At 45.0% G+C, this 16,917-nt stretch overlaps 1 protein-coding gene across 1 annotated transcript in view; it reads right to left on the bottom strand.

The window, feature by feature from the left end:
- The window catches only part of LOC128351051 (cytochrome P450 2C25-like), a 33,047-nt gene that overhangs the window by 4,857 nt on the left and 11,273 nt on the right, over positions 1-16,917 (bottom strand). Inside the window, exons 4-6 of the mRNA XM_053310153.1 lie at positions 12,642-12,802; positions 9,093-9,269; positions 4,607-4,748 (exon numbers count right to left, since the gene is read on the bottom strand). Of these exons, the coding sequence (XP_053166128.1) occupies positions 4,607-4,748; positions 9,093-9,269; positions 12,642-12,802 (480 nt within the window). The remainder of the gene's footprint in view (positions 1-4,606; positions 4,749-9,092; positions 9,270-12,641; positions 12,803-16,917) is intronic.

Raw genomic sequence — 16,917 nt, 5'->3', positions numbered from 1 at the left:
CTTGTGAACCATCTAACCAATTTGAACCAAATTTGCTACAGCTGTAGAGACACCTAGAGACACCTCAGTGGCATAGTTTGTGATGATCCATGACTAAACAAAACCTTATACTCTTATAGGGTCTCAGAAGGTGCTCTGGTGAACAAAAAACAGCCCCCCTAAAAACAGATATGTACTCTATGCCTTTATCTATATTAATATAAATCCCAAATATAAATATATTGACAATCTGGAAGAACAATCTAGATAGATAACATATGGTCATAAAAGTAATCATCCTGGAGAGAATCTATCTATGTGGTCACTAAGAGTCAACACCGACTTGACAGTATATGTGTGTATATATATATATATATATAGAGAGAGAGAGAGAGAGAGAGAGAGAGAGAGAGAGAGAGAGAGAGAGATTCACATATATACACATACACACACTCATATATATATGAAGACAATTAACAAAATATACTCTCCATAGAAAAGATACGGGTAATCACAAATACACACACACACACACACACACACACACATATATATATAGAGAGAGAGAGATCTGTAAGCATATAAAATATATACAATAAAGTCCCAAAAGTGATGCTCAAACAGGAGACCCGAGCGTCAAAGGAGTTAACAGCTGTCTATATGAGATATATGAAATGTACTGTTTCACATATAGTTTGTACTCCTATGATGTGGCACCATGCAAGGAGATGCTTTGACCATCCAGTGTCCTGGGCCAGATGCATTTTGACCGATACAGTCCTCGTCAACTGGTGTTAACTGTGGTAAATCTCGCTTTGTCTTCCCATGTAGTTATTTCAAAATTCAGGATTTAGTCTATTTCAAAACATATCTATGGCTGTAACTATCCTCTCTCTCAGATGTATCTAAGTGTGTGTGTGTGTGTGTGTGTGTGTGTGTGTGTGTATCTTTCTGTATATATATTGATGAGGCCTATATATTTTCTATGGAGAATATATTTTGTTAATTGTCTTTTTAAATATATATACTGTTTGGATTTATTCATGTTTTACTTGGATTAATTTTATGACCATATGTGACCTATCTTTTATCAAGTGGATATATATAGATTGTGGTTCTAGATTGTCAATATATTTATATTTGGGATTTATCCTCTATAATAAAGACCCTGAGTGTGCGGCCGTGCTGCCCGTGTCTTTTTCGGTGGTTCTGAGCATGCGCAGAGCGCATGCTCAGAACCGCAGAGAAAGATACGGCCGCCCAGATACGGGCGGCCATGTTCAGTGATCGGAGGGGGACAGGGAGGACAGAGACATCAGCGGGGAAACCGGGAGGGCTGAGGCGGCAGCGGGAGATCCGGGAGGGCTGTGGCACCAGCACGGGAACTGTGAGAGCAGCAGGGAACAAACAAAAAAGGCCAGGGGAAAAATAAAAGAGCTAAGAGACGGGCCCGCGAGGGGACCGGGAGAACAGAGACGGCAATGGCGGGAGTGATAAACTAAAAGCAGCAAGGAGATTAGAGCGGGGAGAAGAGACCGGCGACGGAAACATGACGAACAAAAAGAAAGAGAGGCAGGAACCGGGAAGGGCAGAAGCAACAGAAGTGGAACTAGCCTGAAGCTGCGGAAGGCAGAGACAGCTGTGGCGAAACCAGCCCTGCCACAAATGCAAACAGACAAAATCAGAAACCGGCGAGGTCAGAGGCAGCAGCGGCGGGACCAGCCCTGCCAGTACACACACACACAAAGTTAACAACAAGCACTACACACACACACCCAGACGCCCGAAAACCAACGAAGAACAAGCGGGAACCGGGGAGGGCAGAGGCGGCAGTGGAGAGGCGGGACTTACGCGGAAGCATGCAAATGAGCAGAGGTGCCCGTCAGGCAGCTGACCCCGGGGGAGGAGCCCGGCCATGGCCTTCCTGGGGGGGTCCAGGATCCTGGGCCAGCTTCCCCCCTCACCTGCAATTCAACCACTTGAATTGAACCCCCCTCAACTGCAATTCAACTGGGCCAGCTCCCCCCCCCACCTGCAATTCAACCGCTTCGTGCTGACGGGCTACCGGCTGCCTCCGAACTGGGCAACATCTATACCCACGGTGAGCTGCAGCAGCCTCCCCTTCTCCACTCTCCCCATCGGGTCTTGGGCTCCGAGGCGCCCTGCTCTGCATGCACCGGCTGCTGGCCGCCCCGCAAGGCCAAGAGCAGCACCCCCACCCACCCCACTAGAGCCCGTTATTAAAACGGGCTTACAAATACTAGTATTAATATAAAGGCATAGAGTACATATATGTTTTTAGGGGGGCTCTTCATAATTTGTGATGATGTGATCCACCCCAATTCAAGATGGCAGATGCATAAATGTTTGAGGAACAAGAGGACCAACTCATTCACTATCTAACCAGTTTCAACCAAATTTGGCACAGTTGTAGTGAGGGACACCTCAGCAACATGGTTTGTGATGATGTCATCCACCCCAAATCACGTGGTAGACACATGAAAATTTGAGGTGCAATTGGGCTAACTTGTGAACCGCCTAACCAATTGGAACCAATTTTTCTACAGGTGTAGAGACACACAGTGATGACTCAAGGGCATAGTATGTAATTATGCCATCCACCCTGATTCAAGATGGTGGGCACATGAACGTTTGAGGTGTAAGTGGGAACTGATTTGGACCAAATCTGGTACAGTTTCAGGGACACATAGGGACACCACAAACACATAGAGGCTATTCCCACGATCACTGGAAAGCGGGCCAAGGGAGCATAGTCTGCTTTCCAGTGTTCGTGGGAATCACTGGGCTCGCCTGCGGCTGGAAAGCTCCCAAGGCGGCTAGCTGCCTAATTCCACCTCCCCTTAAATGAGGTTAACAGAGCAAGACTTCCATGAACCTCATTTTTTTGCTTGTATGTCGCCACATGAGTAGACCCCTGACTGGGAGGCTGCAGCCAGCCTCTCAGGCTCGGGGGTCTCCCCAAGATGCCCCGCATGCTCGCATGGGGCATCCTGGGACTTCCGGGGGCCACACGGCCCCTGATCCCCGCAGCCCCTACTGGCTCCATGACAGAGTCGGCAGTCATGTGGGCGGCCAATCTGGCCACCCAGGGCTGCACTTTGATCATCTGCAGGAGGAGCGGGCTAAGCCCGCTCTCTCCGCAGACCCGACAGAAGCTTTTCTCATGGATCATAAGAAGAGCTTCGTGGTTTGTGATGATGTCATTCACCTCAATTCAAGATGGCAGACACATGAACATATGAGGTGCAAGTGGGCTAACTTGTGAACTGCCTAACCAATTTGGACCAAATTTAGTCCAGTTGTAGGGATAGCGACAGGGGCATAGCAAGGTTGGAGTGGACCCAAAGACAAGATTTTAAAATGGGCCCCTCACTGATATACACAAACACACTTCACAATATATAGTGCATTCACACTCACATCCCCATTATGAATACGGTGAATATCTAGTTCACATTGAATCTAGTTCTTTTACTCTCTGCTACTGCCGATCTCCAAGAGACTCAACATAATTCATAGGGGGTGCAACGTGGGTGGGTGGGGAGTCATGTGATGTGCCTCTGGGGGGCCCCTCGAGGCAGTGGGGCCCCAAGACGACTGTCTCCCCTTGCCTAATGGTAGTTACGCCCCTGGATAGCGAAAGGAAAGTAGGCAGATTAGTTCTTACTAGAATAACTTGTTAAGTGTTAAAAAAAAACACTGGGGTTTTTTGGTGCATTTTTTGGTGTTTTAATGTTTCTTACAGGGAACATAGTAATATAGCAAGCATCCTTATAATGAGTCAGAACATTGTTCCATCTAGCTCAGTATTGTCAACACTGACTGACAGCAGCTCTCCAAAGTTTCAGGCAAGGGTCTTTCTCTGTCCTACCTGGGGATGCCGCCTGGGTCCTTCTGCATGCAAAGCAGATGCTCTATTACTGAGCTACAACCCTGTCCCAAACTGAAGCAAGGCTAAATGCAAAACCAAAAGTTGATTTGGAAAGGGGTCCCCCGCTGCCCATGAAGCAGAACAAAACATGAACATGAACCTAAAATCTCTTGATTATCTTGAAACTCAACTCTAAACAGGTCCCACAATCCTCAGGGACATATATGCTGGCAGCACACGGAACTACAGAGGGAAGGGGAGAGACGTGAAAATTACACTTTCTTTGTTAAGCCCAGGGATTTTTTTGGTCACATACAGCATTAGTCTGGATGCCAGCCACTTTTTCTCAGGCTAAAATAACTATTTAGTCTAAGAAAAAAATGGCTGACATCTAGACTATATTCATCATACAGAATAATACTGCAAGCAAAACACTTTCATGATTCTTGCACAAAATGTATCTACGCTCATTTGAAATTAGTTCAAAGTGTCATGACTGCATACTGAACTGTATAAAAAGTATACTGACATTTTAAAGTCAGGTTCTGAACCAGAACTGAACCCCCTGCCGGCCTCCTTTCCTCCCAAACCGGCCTCTTCAGCCCATTCGGGCCTTCCCCCTCTGGCGTGGCGGCCATTTTGGAGGCCGATTGCACAGGTACAGCGGCCTCCAAAATATAATAGCACATTTTGGCTTTTATAATAGCACATTTTGTCTTTTGATAGAAGTCTTACCTTGGATGTCAGGGTTATCTATCATGTAAAGCAGGGCCCAGAGAAGTGTTACAGATGTTGTCTCGCTTCCTGCTGCAAAGAAGTCCACAATCAAATGACACAGGTTTTCCTCATCAAATGTAGTGTTGCTGTCATCTTTGCACTGTTGACGTCAGAAGGACAACATTAGAGTTGAAGTCTGACTGCTTCTTCTTGTACAGTTCCATGCCTCTGTCACTTTTCTTGGCTTCCTGAGAGTATCACATTCTGTATTGTGTTATAATAAGTCTGTGTAACATTAAACCAATGAATGCGGTCAAAACCCATGGGGCAGGGAAGGACCTCCACTGTTAATCTAGTTTGTATATTGTAGGGGTGTGTATGGAACCAGAACAAGCTGTTCAGTTTGGGTTTGAACCAAACTCAAACTGAGCCATTTGGTTTGTGAACTGGTTCAATAGAACCATTGCATGGTGATATAATGGCCTCCACGCATGTGCGGAGGTCACACAAATGGCCTCCACACATGCACGGAGGCCATGCAGTGTGTGTGTGTGTGTGTGTGTGTGTGTGTGTGTGTGTGAGTGCCAGTGTGTCCAAGAGGGGCCACTGCCAGCGAGCTGCCCCTGGTGCTGCCACAAGAGCTGGTAACGTGCCCTCTCACCTGCCCCCTGAACCCATTTTTACATCGGCAATTCTCCTTTACAAGCCGGGCAACTGAACTGGTCGAACTGGGCCGAACCAGTTCGATCCAAACAGGGCCGAACCAGTTCGATCCAAACTAGGCTTGGTTTGGTTTGAACCTGGACCATCCCCTCTTTTGGGGACCTGGCTGGTTCAAGTTCAAACCCATTGCACCTGGCCAGTTCGAATCAAACCAGGTTCAATTAGAACCAGTTTTGCACATCCCTAGTATAGTGTTACCATGCTTAATTGCATCTGGGTATGATACCCATGAATTCACCTATGCCTTGAGACCAAAGGGGAGCATTACTTGAAACCAAACTTACAAGCATCATCATAATGTGTTTATTTGGTCCACAGATCTCTCCACAACCATAATACAGAAAAATTACAGGGGGGAGGGGAATAAAAGTTAATTTTCCAGTTGTTAGAATGATAAAGTATACAAAATATTTGCACAACAAGTCTCTCAGTCTAAAGACAGGAAAAGAAAAATCCTTCAGTGTTTTATAAAATAAAATTTGGCATCCAAAGATACAAATTAACTTTTAAAAAACTTACAAGCATCAACAACAAATGGATTGCAGTCCAGACAATGGCAAGACACTGCTAATTAAGAGGAGCAAATGGGCTCAAAGCCAAGGCTTTTGAAAAGTAAGAAATAACATTGATATTTTTAATGAAGTAGAGGTACAGTGTGGAAATCAGATATTTGACAACCTTAGGGACATTGGGAGTGAAGTAGCTCCCACGAAGAGAGATAAAGAGGTAGGGGGAGAGGGCAGGAGCTTAGAGAGCCCCACAGTTGGTGAGCATTGAAGTGTTGATGAAAGGGTGGGGGGAGAGAGAGAATGAGTATATAGCAGCTTTTATACCTAAAAGCTAGGTATGGAGTCATCTGTCTCAAGAGTGAAGCCAAGGGGGTGAATCTCATCAGGGGAAACTTAGGGGCCCTATTCACAGTAGTTCTGCCAGAATGGCAGGAAAAGAAATGCAGCAAGGTGCTAACTAAGCTTTGCATCAGATTCTATAGGCTGGGGTATCCTGTGTGCCCATTGCCAGCCTAGGGAATCATTGGGTTGTTCAAGGCAGTCAGGTATTCTGGACTCTCCACAGAGTCCAGAATAAGCTTCTGATCTCTGCCTTTCCAAATTCATGTCCCTGCTTCACATAGGAGTTCCAGTGTTCCACTTATAGAGAGGGACTCAATCACTGAGCAATTCAGCTCAAGGGAGAAGGGGTTTGAATGCCTCGGGGACCTCTGGCTGGGCAGATTTCACAACGGTACTGGGCAGACTGTCACCACTCTTCCATTCAGAGAGGAGAGCTGGTCTTGCGGTAGCAAGCCTGAATTGTACCCTTTGATAAGCAGGGTCCCCCTAGCTTTTCATGTTTCCTCTTCATAAGAACATAAGACCAACCCTGCTGGATCAGGCCGAAGGTCCATCTTTTCCAGCATCCTGTTTCACACAGTGGCCCACCAGATGCCTCTGAGAAGCTCACAGGCAAGGGCATGCCCTCTCTCCTGCTGTTGCTCCCCTGCAACTAGTATTGAGAGGCATCTTGCCTCCGAGGCAGCCAGTAGCCCCCAGACTAGTAGCCATTGATAAACCTGTCCTCCATGAATTTGGCCAAGCCCCTTTTAAAGCTGCCCAAGCTAATAAGAATATACCACCAGTTCTGTGACAGGTGTGGTGTGTGTGCAGCTGGAAGCACGGGAGCTGCTCTGTATTCCACCTATTGGAGCACTAAGTCAAGACTTGCTTGGGCTATAGCCTTGACTATTTGCAGTGCTCTGTTTACAGATCTCTGAACTCAGAGGGAGGTTCCAACCTCGAATTGGTATGTTAAGGGATGCCAAAGGATAGATAGTAACTGATTCAGAAAAGATCAAACAGAGATGGAAGGAGTATACTGAAAATCTGTACAGCAGGGATGTAAACATCCAAGATACTCTAGAAGATATTCCCTACTTGCAAGCACCTCTAGTACGGGAAGATGAAGTTAGATCAGCACTCCGGTCATTACCAAGTCGGAAGGCTATAGGAACTGATGGAACAGCTACAGAAATACGGCAAGCAACAGAAGAAGAATCAGTCAAGGCTCTAACCAAACTATGCCAGCAAATTTGGAGAACGACACAGTGGCCAACAGATTGGAAGAGGTCTGTCTACATACCCATACCAAAGAAAGGAGATTTAACAGATTGCACAAACCATTGCACAATATCCTTAATTTCATATGCTAGCAAAATAACGTTCAGGATCATCCAATGCAGATTAGAGCCCTATGTGGAAAGGGAATTGCCGGATGTTCAAGCAGGTTTCAAAAAAGGCCGAGGAGCAAGAGATATCATTGCTGATTCATGCTGGATAATTGAGAAACCCAAAGAATACCAGAAAGAAGTCAATATGTGCTTTATTGACTACAGAAAAGCCTTCAATTGCGTCGACCATGTCAAGTTGTGGAATATTCTTAGGAAAATGGGCGTCCCAGAATATCTCATTGTTCTCATGAGAAATCTACACACAGGATGGGAAGCCACAGTCCAGATGGAACATGGTGTAACAGACTGTAACAGACTGGTTCCAGATCAGCAAACTAGTAAGACAAGGCTGTATACTTTCTCTGTATCTATTCAATTTATATGCTGTACATATACTGAGAGAAGCTGGATTGGAAGAAGATGAGAATGGTTTTAAAGTTGGAGGAAGAAACATCAATAACTTGTGCTATGCTGATGACACCACTCTGATAGCTGAGAATGCGGATGATCTACAAGCTCTAGTAATAAAAGTCAAGGAGCACAGTGAAAAAATGGGACTACGACTAAATGTCAAGAAGACTAAACTAATGATATCAGGTACAGCAACCAGCCTCAGAACTGACAAAGAAGACAATGAAATGGTAGATAGCTTCTGCCTTTTAGGATCGACCATCAACAGTAAAGGATCCAGCAGTCAAGAAATACGCTGCAGACTAGCACTTGGTAGGGTTGCAATGAAGGCCATGGAAAGGATATTTAGATGCTGTGACGTGTCTATACCTACAAAGATTAGAATAGTTTGGACAATGGTTTTCCCTGTGACACTCTATGGAAGAGAAAGCTGGACTTTGGAGAAGCACTGTAGAAAAAGTATTGATGCTTTTGAACTTTGGTGCTGGAGAAGACTTTTGAGGAGACCATGGACAGCCAGGAAAACAAACAAATGGATCATAGAACAAAACAAACCAGAATTTTCACTCGAGGCACAAGTGACCAGGCAAAAACTATCATACTTCAGACACATTATGCGAAAACCCAGCTCCCTTGAGAAGTCCATAATGCTGGGGAAAGTTGAAGGAAAAAGCAGAAGAAAGTGACCAGCAGCAAGGTGGATGGACTCGATTATGAATGCATCATTGAGAGGCCTTAAGGGCCATGTTGAAGACAGATCATCCTGGCTCTTAGTATTAGTATTATTATTATTTTACATTTTATATCCCACTCTTCATCCAAGGAGCCCAGAGTACTACATACTTAAATTTCTCTTTCACAACAACCCTGTGAAGTAGGTTAGGCTGAGAGAGAAGTGACTGGCCCAGAGTCACCCAGCTAGTATCATGGCTGAATAGGGATTTGAACTCGGGTCTCCCCGGTCCTAGTCCAGCACTCTAACCACTACACCACGCTGGCTCTTATGTACTCTTAGTTCTCTGGATATATTCATAGTAGGAGTATTCGCATATATTCAGGCTCCCGAGTCTGCAGGGCCTGTAATGTACCCGTTATCCCCAGCCTTTCCTGAAAGCAACCTCAAATCCACACAATGCAGCCACTTACTTTTTCTATTTGATCCAGGTAATAGTCAATGAAATCCTGTGGATCCTGTGGGTTCCTGGTCTTCTCATGGCTTCTGATCTCTTCCTTCACCAATTCATGTCCCTTCTTCAAACAAGAGAAAGCTTTCTGGTGAGGTCCTGGCAGATAACGCATAAGTCTTGGGGAAAGATCATATGCCTGAAAATAAAGAAAATGAACCATTTTGTAATTTGTCTTTGCTGTACTGATTTGAAGTTAAGTAAAGTATTTGCTTGTCCAGTGCAAAGGAGGGAGGAGTAATACAGCTACACGTGGGAAAATAAGGAAGGTGGCCGTTCTGGAAAGTGACAGGGAGGGAACATCCATCCCTCATTGCCAATGAGTTATTGGAGGCTAATTGGAAAAGAAGTTGTTGTGGGATGAATAGCTCCCCCACCCACATTTTCAGGATTTATGCAGCTTGATTTGATTTGATTTAACAATTTAATTTAATTAAGGGGGTTGTGCCATTTTCCTATGTTTAGGTTCTTTTAAAGTTTATTAGATCATTCTTATGCAATTAAATATATCATTATACAACTTTATGCCACTTTTCAATAATAAAACCACCAAAACAGCTGGTTTTATTCATTTTCATTCATTCATTTTCCATACAAACACACTTTGTTAAAAACAATATACAGAAAAGCCAAAAAATATAATCAGAGAGGAGAGCCCATAATCAATGGAATAAAATGCCCAGTAAAAGAACCATGTCTTTCATTGCTGCCAGAAGCCTGAAAGAGATGGAGCAGCTTGGTACTCTAAGGGAGGGAAGTTCAAAAACCTGGGTGCCACTGCAGGAAAGGACCTGTCCTGTGTGTTCAGCAGCTGAACTGCTGATGGTGTCAGCATCGGCATGTGGAATAGAGCCTTACCTGAAGATCTTTATTGGCAGGTAAATTCATGTGGAAACACATTCTCTTTAAAACAAAGGTGAGCATCAAGTAACTTGGGAGGTAATGGTAGCTCCCAAGCATAACTGAAGTAGCTCTCCAGTGTATTTTGAGATCCCCTTCCCTCCCCACCACCAAATCTGACTGGCCAATTGAATGCATGGATGCTATTTTTATTCTCTCCCTCTGTGAACACAGACATCTTCTCCTGTGAGGAGAGCTGGCCTTGTGGTAGCAAGCATGACTTGTCCCCTAGCTAAGCAGGGTCCACCCTGGTTGCATATGAATGGGAGTCTAGAAGTGTGAGCACTGTAAGATATTCCCCTTAGGGGATGAAGCCGCTCTGGGAAGAGCAGAAGGTTTTGAGTTCCCTCCCTGGCTTCTCCAAGATAGGGCTGAGAGAGATTCCTGCCTGCAACCTTGGAGAAGCCACTGCTCGTCTATGTAGACAATACTGAGCTGGACAGACCAATGGTCTGACTCAGTATACGGCAGCTTCCTATGTTCCTATCCTTCCCTACTTCCGAGTTTAAACTAGTATCTGAATTTATTTATTTATTTATTTATTTATTTATTAGATTTATATACCGCCCTTCCAATACGGCTCAGGGCGGTTCACAACATGATAAAAACAATTAAAAACAAACTAACAATTAAAATCAAACTCTTAAAACACAATAAACCCAATAAAACAGCTAAACGCCCTGAAAATTAGGGCAACAATTTAAAACAGTTTAAAACAATTAATCATTTAAAACTCTGGAAGGCCAGGCCAAATAAGTACATTTTAAGGGCTCTCTTGAAGGACAGCAATGATCTCAGATTAAGAATTTCTGCCGGGAGTGCATTCCATAGCCCAGGAGCAGCTACACAGAAGGCCTGCCTCTGCGTCGCCAGCAGACGAACTGGTGGCAACTGGAGACGGACCTCCTCAGATGACCTTAACGTGCAGTGGGGATCATGTAAAAGAAGGTGCTCTCTTAGATAACTCAGACCTAAGCCGTTCAGGGCTTTAAGGGTAATAATCAGCACTTTGTATTTTGCCCGGAAACATAGCAGCCAGTGTAGCTGTTTCAAGACAGGCATAATATGGTCTCTCCGGGTTGCCCCAGAGACCAATCTGGCTGCCGCATTCTGAACTAACTGAAGTTTCCGGACTACGTACAAAGGCAGCCCCATGTAGAGCACATTGCAGTAGTCAAGCCGGGAGGTTACCAGGTGATGCACCACTGTTTTGAGGTCATCCTCTCCGAGGAATGGACACAGCTGTCGAATCAGCCGAAACTGATAGAAAGCACTCCTGGCCATGGCCTCCACCTGAGATACCAGGGTGAGGCCTGGGTCCAGGAGTACTCCCAAGCTGCGCACCTGCTCCTTCAGGGGGAGTGTAACCTCATCCAGCACAGGGAAATCTAACTCATCCCTCAGATTCTGAGCCCCCACAATGAGCACCTCTGTCTTGCTTGGATTCAGCTTCAATTTGTCCTCCCTCATCCAACCCATTACGGCCTGTAGGCAGGCATTTAGAGAATGAGTGCCATTTCCTGAAGATGAAAAGGAGAAGTAGATTTGGTTGTCATCAGCATACTGATAACACCCAGCACCAAATCTCCTGATGACCTCACCCAGCGGTTTCATGTAGATATTGAAAAGCATTGGTGACAGAATGGAGCCCTGGGAGACTCCATATAACAGCTCCCATTTTGAGGAGCAACTGTCACCAAGCTCCACCATCTGGAATCTGCCTGAGAGATAGGAGCGGAACCACTGCAAAGCAGTGCCTCCTATCCTCAACTCCTCCAGGCGATCCAGAAGGATACCATGGTCGATGGTATCGAATGCCGCCGAGAGATCCAGAAGAACCAGCAGAGTCACACTCCCTCTGTCGATTCCCCGGTAAAGGTCATCCATCAGGCCGACGAAAGCTGTCTCAACCCCATAGCCAGCCCTAAAGCCAGTTTGAAATGGGTCTAGATAATCAATTTCCTCCAAGACTGCCTGGAGCTGGTCGGCCACCACCCTCTCAATCACCTTGCCCAACCAAGGGAGATTGGAGATTGGCCTGTAACTGTCCATCACTAAGGGATCCAAAGAAGGCTTCTTTAGGAGTGGTCTAATCTATCCCTCCTTCAAACAAGGGGGCACCCTACCCTCCCTCAGTGATGCGTTTATGATATTAACTAGGCCATCTCCAACAATCTCCCTGCTAGATAGAAGCAGCCAAGTTGGGCAAGGATCTAGAGAACAGGTGGTAGGCCTCACAGCCCCAAGCAGCTTGTCCACATCCTCAGGAGTCACAGATTGAAACTGATCCAATCTAATACTGCAAGAGAGATTGCTGGACACCTCTTCCACAGACCCTGCAAAAACTGGGGAGTCCAAGTTGGCCTGAATTCCTGCAAAGGGGTAGTTTAGATAAACTGTGCCCCCAGGCAGTAAAGAAATGTCCATGACGGGCAGTAAGATGCGCAGCTCATGACCCACTGGCTTCTTCATTGCTTGTGGTCAGGCTGGGAAAGCACTGAATTGTCCAAACCCTCCTTTTGCTTTGCTATAACAACTTAACACAACCACCCCTCCAAAAGAAGATGTTCATTCTCCCTTAACTTTTTTTTTTTTAAGCAAAATAACTTACAATCCGAAAGGGGCTAGGCAGAAAATGAAACATAAAGTCAACAGCTTTAAGCATCTCTTCAAAATCTTCATCATCATAGGAAAAGCGGTGTCCAAAAACCGTAGCTGAGATCACATTGGATACTGAGTGGAAAATGGCGAAAGAAGGGTCCATGGGCTTCCCTGAAAAGGTATAGATAAGATGCAGTCATCACTGACATTCTGACCAGTGGCCAAAATGCCACACAGCATCCCACAGACTGTTCTGCAGCACCTATGCTGTGGCAGGTGTCTAAAACAACACCGATTCTGCTGTGCAAGAGAGCCTTCTTGTGCTAATATGGAAAGTTGCACAATCATGCTTTTGTGACATTATGGCCATTGGAAAGAATGGCCATAGTATCTTTTCCATATTTGTGCAAGAACACTGTTGTGCAAAAGCATCAGTGTCGTCTTTGATGCCTGAAGCAGTGTGGACAATGCAGAACCACCCATGGAATGCTGCACAGCGTGTCAGCCAATAATCCTTTTCCACGAGAAACAGATGTGGAGAACAGAGACCATTAGAAGACTTCTTTGCATTACAGTCCTAAGCATATGTACTCAGAAGTATTTTATTTAATGCCATTTATAAACTGCTTTTCTGCACAAACATATTCAATGTGGTGTACAGTGAATCAAAGGTGTTTTTTAAAAAAAGAATGAAAACATATTAATTAAGAACAGTGGCTAAGAACTTGACTAACGGTGCATTTGTAAGAGAATGTTGTGCTAGTGCAGGGGTAGGCAGTCTTTGTCTCTCCAGCTGTTGTTGAATGGTAGTTCAACAGCAGGAGGGCCAAGATTTCCCACCCCTACACTGGTACAAGGCTGCTGTGCAGGCAAGTTTTGCTAAGCCTAGAACTTGGATTCCAGACTAGTGTTGCGCTACCACAAGCATGCTTGCACTACACTTGTGCAACGTGTGGTATGCCTCATCCGGTTTAAAGGCAACTTCTGCATAAGAGTGCAAGAGCACAATTCTGCAAATCCCTATTTTTGTTAGTGCAACAGTGCTATTTTCTTGTGCTAGCACAACTTTGTTCATTATGCAAGGGCTTTGTTAGTCAGGGTGTCACTCGGCTAAAATCTGTACATAGGGACACAGGAAGCTGCCTTGTACCCGGTCAGACCATTGGTATTATCTACTGTTAACTGGCAGTGGCTCTCCAGGGTTTCAGAGAGGAGTCTTTCTCAGTTCTTCTTGCAGATGCCACGGATAGAACTTGAGACCTTTTGCATGCAAAGCAGATGCTCTCTGGCCTCATCCCCAACAAACCATTTAAAAAACCTTAAAAGGGGGGCAGGAACTTGAGAGAAAGGTCAATAGAAATGAGACTTCAAATGCCTGTTTGAATAAAATGTCTTGTGTGTGGTGGGGGGGCTGCTGTGTGTGGCAGTGGTGGGAGTTCTACCAGATATCAGCAGGGAACCCAAAGAGTTCAATAGGATTCACTGTCTAGCAAGTGTCCAACATGCATATGAATCCTGCAGTGCACCAGGGCACCACGGTTTTCTGTTACATGAAGGAGCATGATTTTCAAGGGGTCCACAACCTCAGGGATATTTTCTGGGGGAAGGCACAGGTGGCTGCAGAGCAAAGGAGGAGATCACTGAAAATCTCACACACCTTTTCCACATGATGGAATACCTGAGTGCTAATATGGATGTCCATTAGGGTGCTGAATATCACAATCTTATTTCCTTAATTTATTTTAATCTCACTCTTTTGTTCAAAGAGCCTTCGAGGCAATTTACCACTATGGAAACATCCTGAAAAGATTGCTTGCATTTGGAGCTGCCTACATCTTACAAATCAACATACATAATTATATCACCAAATAAGTATAATTAGATCTTTCCTTTTATTACCTTACCTTCCTTAAGGAAGGTAAGCTTATGAGATTACCCGGCATTCTGTGTGTGCGTCTGTGTGGGTGTGCCCCCCATCAACTCTGCAATGCCTGGACCAATATGAATAAAACTGAGTACAGTTGTAGGGACACATTGGGACACCTCAATGGCATAGTTCATGATGGTGTCATCCACCCTGATTCAAGATGATGGATGTGTGATGGTTAAGGCTGAAGTAGTTTAACTTGTGAGGATCGTAATTATCAATTAAGATTATTGTGAAAGGAAAGTAGGCAGATTAGTTATTACAAGAATAACTTGTTTATTTGCATTCATATTTAAATAATATCTTTATAGGAAATTTTGTGTTCAAACAGCCTCCCAACAAGCTTAAGCAACTTCCCCGTGTGACATCAGGCATTCCCTGTAGCAAATTTGGCTAAAATTGGTTAGGTGATTCATAAGCTAGCCCACTTATGCCTCAAATGATCATGTGTCTGCCATCTTGAATGGGGTGGATGACATTATCACAAATTTCACTGTTGAGGTGTCCCTATTTGCCCCTACAGTTGTTCCAAATTTGGTTCAAATCAGTTAGGCGGTTCATAAGTTAGCCCTCATGCACCTGAAACCATGCATTCGCTACTTTGAATTGAGGTGGATGACATCATCACAAACTATGCAGTTCAAGTGTCCTTATGTGTCACTCACTACAACTGTACCAAATTTAGTTCACATCGGTTAGACGACCCACAAGTTAGCCCACTTGCACCTCAAATGTTCGTGCATCTGCCATCTTGAATCGGGGTGGATGATATAATTATAAACTACACCATTGAGGCATCCCTGGGTGTCCCTACCGCTGTAGCAAGTTTGGTTCAAATCAGTTCGGCAGTTCATAAGTTAGCCCTCTTGTGCCTGATACCATGCATTCACTATCTTGAATGGGGATGTATTACATCATCACAAACTATGCCATTGAGACATCCCCATGTGTCCCTACAGCAGTAGCAAATTTGGTTCAAATCGGTTAGGCGATTCACAAGTTAACCCACTTGCACTTCAAATGTCTACGTATCTACCATCTTGGTGTAGATGACATCATCACAACCTATGCCGTTGGAGTATCCCTATGTGTCCCTACAACTGTACCCAATTTGGTTCATATTGGTCCAGGCATTGTAAAGTTTTTAGGGGAGGGCACACACTCACATGGACACATGGGCACACACACAGAATGCTGGGTGATCTCATAAGCTTACTATCCTTAAGGAAAGTAGGCTAAAAATCTGCTGCAGGCTTATTCTTGGAGGCCTGAAAGGGAGCTATATGTAACCCCAGTTTAATAAACTGTTTACATGAACAATGCCTGTAAGGAATCCAGAGTCAAAATTCAATGGACCACACAAATATGATTCTGGTTTCTGTTATATGGTTGAGATTTCAAACACACACAACCACTGGTGGTCATACCATAGAGCTGGATCCAAGAAAAACCCCTTCCACATGCAAAAGGTGGCTGACATCCAGAAAATTACTCCTGAGTATTCCTACTGAAATTAAAAATTAATTCCTGGGTAGTAATGTAGTCTGGATGTCAATCATTAAGGTTGTTCTTATGACCAGCCAAAGCAGGGTAGGTGCGGGAAAACCTAGGTAGCAAGCCTTGTGTGGGACCCACAAGCCCCCATGGGACCCACTCCTACCATGCTGCTCCAGAGCAGGGCTACCCAAACCTTTTACCTAGGCTTTAACCAAGGTTAAAGCCACACAGCCCCCATGTTGCCTTCCAGCCACGATCGTGTATGCTATCAGGGCTGTTTGCAGCAGTTCACTGCAGCCTGATTCCCTTTCAACAACAGAGTAGTCAGGAAGCCAGGAGCTGCTGCACTGACACAGGCAGCCTCTCCACTGCCCACACAAAGCATTGTGGGATACTGGAGGACTTCCTTCTCTGGATTCCCTTCAGAACATCGCCACTGTGTTGATTGTGTGGGCACATTGCACATCATCAACCCTCCCCAGCCTCATGGGTTATCTGAACAACTCCCGATGTTGCTGAACTGCAATTCTCATCACCCCAGCTACAATTTATTGTGGCTCGGGATGATGGGAGTTGTAGTTCAACAGCCTCTGGAGCACCACAAGTTAAGAACCCTTGACACAGAGCCAAGTTAAGATAATCGTTTACTATCTCATGCAATTAGAAAGGCGATACACCAAAAGTGCACCTATCATGATGTCCTGATGCCCTCCCAGCACATGTCTTTTTGTGGCGGGGGGATGTTCATCTGAATGGGCTGTTTGTCCAAATATTCACCTTGGTGGGGGGCAGTTTGTCCAAGTGGGCTTTTTCTCTGAATATCCGCATAGGGGATGGCTGCTTGTCCAATTGGCTTTTTCAT

Source organism: Hemicordylus capensis, chromosome 3 (genome assembly GCF_027244095.1).
Source record: "Hemicordylus capensis ecotype Gifberg chromosome 3, rHemCap1.1.pri, whole genome shotgun sequence".
Taxonomy (NCBI): domain Eukaryota; kingdom Metazoa; phylum Chordata; class Lepidosauria; order Squamata; family Cordylidae; genus Hemicordylus; species Hemicordylus capensis.
Note: the sequence above shows the minus strand (reverse complement) of the source record. Positions and strands in the feature narration are given on the sequence as shown.